At 40.4% G+C, this 10,303-nt stretch overlaps 2 protein-coding genes across 10 annotated transcripts in view; one reads left to right on the top strand and one right to left on the bottom strand.

Annotated features, from left to right (window-relative positions):
* Window positions 1-10,303, top strand: part of LOC134753714 (uncharacterized) — a 242,851-nt gene that overhangs the window by 74,036 nt on the left and 158,512 nt on the right. The gene's annotated exons all lie outside the window — the stretch shown is intronic.
* Window positions 1-10,303, bottom strand: part of LOC134754154 (coiled-coil domain-containing protein AGAP005037) — a 245,100-nt gene that overhangs the window by 61,089 nt on the left and 173,708 nt on the right. For 7 of the 9 annotated variants that reach the window (XM_063690269.1, XM_063690268.1, XM_063690260.1 and 4 more), the window contains 5 exons: window positions 9,882-10,014; window positions 1,593-1,731; window positions 1,386-1,481; window positions 667-860; window positions 414-470 (listed from right to left, as the gene is read on the bottom strand). In XM_063690269.1, the coding sequence (XP_063546339.1) occupies window positions 414-470; window positions 667-860; window positions 1,386-1,481; window positions 1,593-1,731; window positions 9,882-10,014 (619 nt within the window). The remainder of the gene's footprint in view (window positions 1-413; window positions 471-666; window positions 861-1,385; window positions 1,482-1,592; window positions 1,732-9,881; window positions 10,015-10,303) is intronic. The other 2 variants (XM_063690263.1, XM_063690265.1) reach the window with 1 other exon arrangement.

Genomic DNA, 10,303 nt, shown 5'->3' on the forward strand with positions numbered 1-10,303 from the left:
CTATCGCGGTAACCGAAGACAATATTATAATTTTGTTTGGTTAATCTAACTTGAACAGTTTACAAAATATGACACTTTCAATGATACGCTGATTATTTTACTAACTGAATAACTCGAAAAAGAAGAAGATCGAGGACTGATATTAAGCATAATAGAGTGTTCTTAGGACCTGCAAGTACACCACCTGAAAGAATGACCAAATCCGTCGTTGGGGGCACTTCTTGTTCGCTTAGCCTGAAAATTATATTTATTCCTCGGTATACTTAGGTTTAGGATTAAAGAAAAATTTTAAGTGATTTTAGTTAAACGAAAAGGCGTTAATTCTGTAAAAAGCTATTGGGTATTGAGAGAAAACATTAGCAATACATTAGCATTTAAAGTTTGTTGATTGGGGCCGCGGAGGTTACACTTACGAAATTTGTCCCTCCCTAATTTTGGAGGTCGGTCGTTGCCGGGAAATCGTGCGGCATCTGAGTGCAGGAAAACGCAAGCCACATTAACCAACGAAGCCCTGAACGGCAACAACATTGTTGATCGCTTTACTGAATTAAACACACGGGATGTTTAATTGTTATGCAAATATCTCGGATTTTATAAAATTTTGATACAAATAATGAATACATGACAGACTAAGCATGTCGTCAGTTAGCCACGAGAGCGGTTTACCTTGAGCGTTGGACCGGGGCTGGTAAGACTGGAACTGCTGGCGCGGCGCGGCGGCGGGCGCGGCGGGCGCGACCGGCGCGGGCGCGGCGCCTGGCACCTGGAGCGCTTTCTGAACGAGGCCAGTCAAATTAGCTAGCTGCCTCTCCATTTTCTCAACTCGAAGGCGTTGTATATCTTCCCCTTGGGGATTAAGCCTGAAAAGCCACGGTACACGCATAGTCATCTTCTAACAATAAAGTTTTCTAATGACTTACTAATAAGCTACTCGTATTATTTTTGACATCATAATTCGCTGGAGCTTATGAACATCGCCATGCTTTAGTTATTAACTTGGCAACTTTAATATATCAATTGTTAGGTATTGTGGCCACAATATCGCATAGCACTTTTTGCGAACTATGTTCTGAATATTTAAGAATGTATGCAGGTAATGGAAAAATTGATTTAAGAATGGGTGCACTCATAGATAAAATAGAAAAAAATAAGCTTGAGACGACAACACGACTAACGATTTGTATTCAGATCACAGTTCGAAATTTTTAAGGTATGTATTTGTTTGGTTTGTATAATATGGTTATTAGACTTATTAACAGAGATCGGCGGGGGTGAGCTATTTGCCTTATAATATGACGTAAGGCATGTCAAATTATAAGGTAAATAGCATACCCCCGCCGATCTCTGCTGCTTATTAGGAAGGTCGGTATTGTAGAAATAGTTACCTGGCGTCGTAAGGCGGACGCGGCATGGGCCGCGGCGCGCCGCCGACGGCGTTCATGCCATATATCTGGTACGCGTCATCGATCACCACGCCCTCGCTACACAAGTGCGACCAAGTTTAAACACAAGTAATATACAGCTGGACATTGGAATTAATGGAAAGAGCAAAAAATTGCTAGTGGCATTCGAAAAATCCGATGGAGGTGTACCTGGTTTCTTCATCGATGACCGGGGTAATGTTGGGGCGGCCGGCCGCCGGGCCCAGAAACTGCGTGTAGTAGGGGTCCTCATAGGGCGCCCGCGCCGAGCCCCGTTCTGGCGACGACATGTACCCCTCGCTGCCGTGTCCTGTCGTCACAACTTCTTTGCTATAGGCTCTATTAAAACATTCAACATTCGGTACTTGTGATTATTGGGGAAGATACCAGGATGGCTACCACCAGTTTAACACTGACATATTCGCTAACGTCTGCGTAACTTTTTTTTCTATGCATCTCGATCGTACCTCGTACTGACATATTAGTGCGAGCAAGATGTATAGGTATATTAGAAAGTAAATTACGCAGACGTTATACGCGAATATGTCAGTTTGACACTGATAGCCTAATAGGGCAGTCGTGGTTGGTATGGCTACAGTAAGGTGCCTCTTAAGCCTTGTAATGGCGAAGGCCTTCTTAAGAGTAAGGATGAGGTATTGACAAGATGGGCAGAGACCACTTCAACAGTCTGTTGAATGTTGATCTGGTACACGTCCGGTCAATACCTCAACTCCCCATTGCCGTTGAACTGGATGAGCTACCGTCAAGTGACGAGGTTGCTCTTGCTATTAAACAGCAGCAAAACAAGTGTGCGGCTGGCGTCGACTTTATACCAGGAGAACTGATTAAATACGGCGGCGAGGAGTTGCAATCAGCTATGTGGAAACTTTTTGTTCTTATATGGGAGAAGGAACGAGTCCCTCATCACTTCAAGGTCTCTCGCATAAGGGCATTATATAAGAACAAAGGTGACCGTTCTGATTGCAACTCTTACCGTGGTATTTCGTTGTTATCGGTCCCTGGGTAAGTCTTTGCCAGAGTCTTGCTGAACCGCCTAATGGATATATCCGAAAAAATACTTCCAGAGACCCAGTCTTCCGGCCGGACCGAGGCACCTGTGAAGCTATATTTTCAGTTCGTCAACTAGAAGAGAAAAGCAGAGAGCAAGGTCGTCAACTGTTTCTCTGCTTTGTTGACCTCGAGAAGGCATTTCGGCATTTGACAGCGTGCCTCGTGAATAGTGTTGTGGATTTAAGCTTTGAGGCGTAAACTACAAGACTTGAGTCGCGACTGCTGAGCCTTGAAGCCTCGAACCTTAAAGCCTCGGAACCTTAACGACTCGAACTAAGAGTTCGTGTTGCTGCTTACGGGCAAAGAAACCTCGAGTCTTTTGGCCTCAAGCTTTAAAGCCTCCTAATCTTTGAAGGTTTAAGTCTGTAAGGTTTTTAGCAGTATAGGTTTGGAGCAAAAAGTAAAAGCGTTTAACAAATAAGAAATAACAAATAACAAATATGAAATAGGGAAAAACAGAAAAAGATAATTATGACTTATCGCGTTTTTAGAGTTCCGTATAGTCAACTAGGAACCCTTATAGTTTCGCCATCTGTCAGTCCGCGGGTTGGCTCAGTGACTAGTACTAGAATGTTGAAACTTGGTATGAATAGGTATGTGTTGTGAAATGTGAACACGCTGACAAAGAGTGCTCGAGCAAAAACAAAAAAAAAACTTCAAGTAATCACCCAGTCTTAATTAAGTAATAAATCTTTTTTTAAATACTTTTTTTTTTCTTATGACACATATAGGACGGAACAAAACGGGAAAATTTTAAAATATAGTTTCATAGAAAATGTATCTGGATGTACATACGCAACGGAATCACGGTTCTAAATGGTCCACCCTGTATACGTTGCAGGCAGTAAATGCGTTAACTGATGTTAAGTTACTCTTCCGATATAGATATAATAATATTCGTAAATTCTCTACACAAAAATAATTTCTGCAAAGAGAGCTCAACGTATGAGCTCTAAGCTTGACACAAGCTTTTAAGGTTCGGGGGCTTGAGCTTAAGTTAAAAAGCTAGAGTTCTCTATGAGGCCCGAGTCTTAAAGACTTCATTTTGACAAGTCATAAAAAGTTTGAGTCGTTAAGGTTCTAAACCGCTTTGTGAGCAAACCTTTAACGCTCTAGCATTCAAAGCTTGAGCCTTAAAGATTCACGAGTCGTTAAGGTTCAAAAGTCTTAAAGACTAGTCTTTTAACAACACTACTCGTGAAGCCCTCTGGATAGTTCTGAGCAGGCTTGGATGCACGGAGAAGTTTGTAAGGCTAGTGAGACTCCTACATGACGACATGGAGTGCTGCGTTGCTACCGACGACGAACAATCGGACTTCTTCCGCGTTACGTGCGGGGTGAAGCAAGGTTGCGTCCTAGCACCCACTCTGTTCGCATTGTATTTTTCGGTCGTAGTCCGAGAAGTCTTACTCACATGCTCTGAAGGTGTTCGGGTCCGCTATCGCATTGACGGCAACATTTTTAATCTGGCCAGGTTTAAAGCACGCACAAAAGTCTCATACGCAGTGATCACAGAGATCATGTATGCAGACGACTTGTGCTTTGTGACTGAGTCCCCGGAAGGCATGCAAAAGTCCTGTCGCAAATTTGGGCTCAAGATCAGTGTCAAGAAGACTGAGGTGATGTCGCTGGACGTTCTCAGTCATCAGACACTGGTCGTTAGACTCGGCGAGGACCAGCTGAAGCAGGTGGACAAGTTTCGCTACCTGGGGAGCACGTTAACAGCCAAGTGCGACCTTGATGCTGAAATTAACTGCAGGATCGGGGCTGCGGCTGCAGCTTTTGGCAAGTTCCTCAGCTCACATGACTTAAAACTGGCCACTAAGATATCCGTTTATGTGGCAGTCGTGCTGCCTAACCTTCTATACTCCGCTGAGACGTGGACCGTTTATCGCCGCCATATTCGCATGCTGGATCGGTTCCACCTCAGATGCCTACGCAAGATACTGAAGATCCGATGGTCTGATCGTGTTCGGAATACCGAAGTACTGCGTAGAGAAAATGTGGGTTGTATCGAGGTATACCTCATGCGACGTCAGTTTCGGTGGTGTGGTCACGTTTCACGGATGAACGACCAGCGTGTGGTTAAGCGCATCTTTTATTCTGAGCTTGAGGAGGGCAAGCGGAAACAGGGCGGCCAATTCCTCAGGTACAAAGATGTGCTTAAGCGGCACATAAAAAAGTGTCGTATAGAGCCCTCGCGATGGGGGCAGCAGGCAGCCATACGAACGAAATGGCGGGATACAATAAATGCCCGGGTGGCTGAATTCGAATCGCGACGGCGCTTAGAGCTGGATTCCAAGCGCGACGAAATAAAGGCCAGACCACCTTCGGCAATACATTATAATTACTCAAATGGTGTGCTCACATGCCCGCAATGCTCGCGAACTTTTAGAAACAAAATTGGCTACGTCAGTCACTTGCGAGCACACCAGAGACAGCAATAACGGAGTTGACAGCAGTCGCCGTGGCCGAATCGGCCGTGGGAGTTATTACAGTAGTTTATAACTATTATTTTAATGTTGCAGTAAATATAAGTCAGGCAACAAAAAAGGTACAGAGGGAAATGCTTGGAACACAATTTTTAACTACGTAACTTTGTTTGGACTAGTTAGGAGGTGAACATATGAAAAGTCCCCGTCCGTAGCCCTTGAGCCGGGAGAGGGGGATCTGAAGGTCCCATTTTTCGATTTTTAGCTTATATCTCAAAAACTATGCATCCTAGCGACATGATCGTTATACAAAATGAAAGCTGAGGAAATTTGCTACGAGTTTTATTTTCGATTCTCCGAGTTATCCGCTCTTGAAAGTCAGTAATTTTGCATCGCATTAGCGCCTACACCCACTTTTTGGAACCCACCATTTTTTAGGGTTCCGTACCCAAAGGGTAAAAACGGGACCCTATTACTAAGACTACAGTGTCCGTCTGTCCGTCTGTCTGTCACCAGGCTGTATCCCATGAACCGTGATACCTAGACTAGTTTCAGAGTTAATGCTAATTAAAAAACAAAACATCATTTTATTGTTACTTACGAGAGGATGTACAAATATTCGCGGAATGAAGTAGGAGGTAAAATGGTACAAAACCTCTTTGCTTATCTGGTATGTGAACTCTTTAGAAAAAAAATTAATGTCTATTCAAAACCGTCATCTGTTTTAAAGATATCGCCCTTCAAACAAATTATTTCGGCGACTATGGAGCAAATTGAATATCGTGCCGTGGTTTTCATCGAAATCGTTAGAGCCGTTTCCGAGATCCCCAAAATAAACATATAAATATATACACAAGAATTGCTCGTTTAAAGCTATTCTATTCCCTCCGGTATATACATGCGAATTTTATAATGTAGTAACTGTTGGTAAACGTTAAAACAAATAATTTACTAGAATTATAAATACCTAACTTGTTTCGACTGAAATATGATTAATAGATAATTAACAAATATTTCAACTAAAATGCATAATTGTTATGATTGGTAAGCAAGTTAGGTTTTCAAGACACATTTTTGTCAAGCTCGAGTTCTGATGATGGGATCCACGAGGAATCGAGGGAACTCCTCAAATGAGAAGGGCATACATATAGTGATTTTCGTATTTTCATCAACAAATCCAGACTTTACATAAAAAAGTGACATTTGATGAAGTGGAACTGCTGATGATGATCAGAATGGAACTCTTTAACGACACATAGTTCACGTTTGGCGATTTATTCTCTTCGTTATGGACTCAGACCCAAACTTGGACCTGGACTTTTTCTTGAACTGCGATCCTCACAGAACCGAACTGCTATTAGAAAAGTGGGTTAGGTTAGGTTAGAACTATGACCCTTACAGAAACGAAATGCTACTAGAAACGTGGGTGGTTTTACATCATTTTAGTTAGGCAAAAGATGCTGTCTTTCATTTTATTGTCTGGAGTGAACCATCAACAATAAGTAACCTTTCAACGGCATCCCCCATTGAAGTCGGTTTTTTTTTCTTAAAAATTATTTATTGACATTACTGCATTATTTTAATACAGAACTTTAATTCGTATCATGTTCTTATTAGTATAGGTATTGTTTAATTACTATTTACGGTGATTGCAAAGCTAATGACTTGAAATGTATTTCTTCTTCTTCTTCTTCTTCCAGTGCCATCTCCTACCGGAGGTCGGCTATATGAACTTTAGACGCAGCCGCGCGGAATGATGAGCGTGTGCTCTGTTTGAACCATGTTCGGAGATCTTTGAGCCATGAGTTACGTTTTCGTCCGGATGATCTTTTACCCTGGATCTTTCCTTGGATAATGAGTTGAAGGAGTTCATATTTCTCGTTTTGCATGTATTTAAATTATTTTGAAAGTATACGTGGTAAATTTAGATATTAAGCAATAGGTAATATATTTTATAAGGTAATTTTAAGTATTTAGCTATTAAGGTAAACTTGCTATAATACCCTATTCAGGGTCCATGTTGTGACAATTTAGTTTAAGATATCATCTGTAATAAAATATGGAATGCAATAAATAAATGAAAAGTGTTAGTGTAAAATTAAGAACCTAGTCGAAAGTTCGTCTATCGCTAATTTCCAATTTTTTTTATTTGAAAAATGAACGCCAAATCGCAAACTAAGTTTTGCCTCTCTGTCGAAAATGTGATTACGTACGTAAGTGCGACAGAGAAACAAGACTTCCATCGCGGTTCGCAGTAGGCACTCTGTATTCTAACAAAATTATTTACAAATAAGTAAATAAAGGAGCTTTTACTACAAAATTCACAAATTAACATTTTAATTTGCACTAATCCCTAGTAATATTATAAATACGAAAGTAAATAAAGGTAAGGTAAGTAATAGAGGTTTACAATAGTGGCATGCTGGCAAAAGTTGTATGAATATTTAAAGTGAATAAATAAATTAAAAAAAAAACAAGGTGTTCACGAGGAAACCGAAAGATTTTAACCATACTTTTCTGAGGCCAAAAGAAGGATTTTTTTTTATAAGTTTAGGTCATATTCGCAAAAAAAAATATATTTTTTTCGATTTTTCAGATGTATTTGTACATAAAAAGTAAATATTATTAGTAAACTTGTCACTTAAAATGGACTTTTACCTTTTTTTTTCGTAAAACGTAGTTTTTACAAAGTGTTACTTGTCACTTTTTGACATCTATCAATAAGGTTACTTAGACTACGTCCCACACTTCCCACAGTGGCAATATCGACATCAAAAATGCGTTTTGCACTATGTAACAATAAAAACTTGTTTTATTTTATTTAATTGGTATTAACTCTGAAACTAGGCAAAATACAGAAAAGTTTATAGGACATTTTAGTCTTTAAATATGATCAGGAATACGCTGTTAAAATTATACGGTATCCTCATGTTACACCGTGTATATATATAATGTATGTATATATGACGACGAGTGGAAAAGAAGCCAGGCGAACCATTGGTGAATCGGCAGGATCATCTTCTACCAGTGCACCTAAATTTTATTAAAAATCCATATTTGCGGGTAGATTCACAAGTGGGCGATGAAATAATAACACGTCGTGATAGCCGATAGTTGGTTTTAATGAACAGTATCGATTACACATCAAAATAACCCAAGATCATTTCGATTTAAATGGATTATAAAAAACAATTATAAAGAACGTGGCGATCCCAGAGATGACGTCACGTCACAACCGCTATGCTCGACCGCCTCAATCACAATGCCACTGGGCCGATTTCTGTCTGCCCTCCTTATATTATTGAACAGAACTCCTCATCTAGATAAAATCTCCACTATTTAATACTCGTTAAATAGGTCAGTGACAAAGGTAAAAATAAAAGCTCTCGGAGCATTTTTATATCTTAGTCTTTTGACCGACTAAAAATGTTTACAACATCTAGAAATTAGGTTTGGATAAATGCGTCACAATTTAGGGACGCATTTACCCAAATTATACTATTTTGTACTTGATGTTGTTAATTGCTGTACTTGGCCCCTTGTATTGATTATACCTTCTAAAATACTGTATTATGAACACGTTTCATGAGGTTTGCAAAGTCTTATCATAATTGTTCATAAATTATTTTAAAAAGACGCAATTTGCCTAACTGGGGCAAAGGTGTCAAAATTTCAGTAAAAATAATATTTTAATCATAGTGCACCGAAAAAGTTACTTCACGAATTATCTTGGCAAAGAGTTGTAGAAAGCACACAGCAAAAGAATATATCTATACACTACTTAAATATTTCATAATAAAAATATAAAATAAACGGTGCGGCTATTATCCCGGTTGACCTAAGGGAAGTAAGCTAAAATAACCTAATAATACGTTTTGTTGTTGATTTAAGATCGCGATTCAAGAAAATCAAACTACTCGTAGCAACGAAGTTTATGCAAGGCTTTTCTCGTCTACGCTGATTGTAAGTTAGGGTTATCATTGTCACACAGGACAGCCTCTAAGATGCGAAGTTTATCGTGACAACTACACCGGCTATTGCTGACCGGTGACCGATAAAATCTGTGATGCGCCTCCTCCCTCAGTGAAAAAGGCCAGTCTATTTATTACGCTTGCGCTTCGGCTTCGTCATGTTACAGCCTGCTGTCATACGGACAGACGTACAGCGGAGGCTTTTTAATATGGTAAAAATCGTACACATCAGTTTTTTACATTTGGTAAATTTTATGGAAGTTCTACTCAGAATCACGAGAATATTTGTCCTAATAAGAGACAATGAATGTCTCAAATACCTTTTGCATTTCGCATTTTTTGTCTTTAAGTAGCTTATAAGACAGTACGGAAATGTAAACTTGCTACATGTCTTATTATTATTAGGAACTAAAAGGCTCGTGGTATTTCGAAAAAAGTTTTATTACCGGCAAGTGACTGATAATATAGGTATATAAAATTAATCAAATATTTTTAAGATGAGAATGCGGGCACCTTAAATTGAGCTATTATTATGATGTACACAGTATAGCGTCCGACTTCGTACAAACAGCAAGCGGCAAGCAAATGAAGTTACGAAAGCGAACATAAGTTACGAATAGGGCTGGCACGAGTTACCCGGGATGGTGTAGAGCTGTTCCCCTCCCCGCGGGCAGAGCGGGGCGAACGGGAAGCTGCGCTCGGACCCGCTGCCCATCGTGTATGTGCGCAAGGGCTTGGCGGGCGTTGGACCTACACACACACCACTCTGTACCTAATTTGACGGACTCCTTGACATACAATCCACTTATAAGCTATCACTCTCCTAATTTCACGACCCTGCCAGTTCTAAGTCATCTCAAATGTCCTTTTTATATTAAAAAAAGGTGTTTCGCTGAGTCCTAATATAAAATTACGAAATACATAACGGCCGAATAATAAACTTAGTACGGATTATAATATTCGTATTAATAGCGTAATTAGTGTACCGGTGACTGGAAGTGTATTGGCACGGTCGGCGGGTACGGGCGGCGCGGCGGGCGAAAAGGCGCGTAGCAGCGAGCCTCCACGAGGCAGCGTACTCGGCGCCGCCGTCCCCATGTAGTAGGCTGGAGCCTTCACCTGGAAACAAATGTTCATATTGTTCAAAAAAGGAGGAGGTTCCTAATTGGAATGGACCTGAACCTGTGAGTTGGCCGATCGCCTTCAATTACGTAACAATGTTACCATTGTTTTAATCGGGGTCGTAAAACTCGTAAATGGTCAATTGCGATGGTCGATCTTACATGCTTGATATGTTCGGTTGGTCGCCTCAGGACCAATTTATTTTTCTGTAAGGGTGGAATCCACAAAATTACATACGTACGGGCCAAATACAATGAGAAAGGCAACATAGGTTTTAACCTATGTT

This window comes from Cydia strobilella, chromosome Z (assembly GCF_947568885.1).
Source record: "Cydia strobilella chromosome Z, ilCydStro3.1, whole genome shotgun sequence".
Lineage (NCBI taxonomy): Eukaryota > Metazoa > Arthropoda > Insecta > Lepidoptera > Tortricidae > Cydia > Cydia strobilella.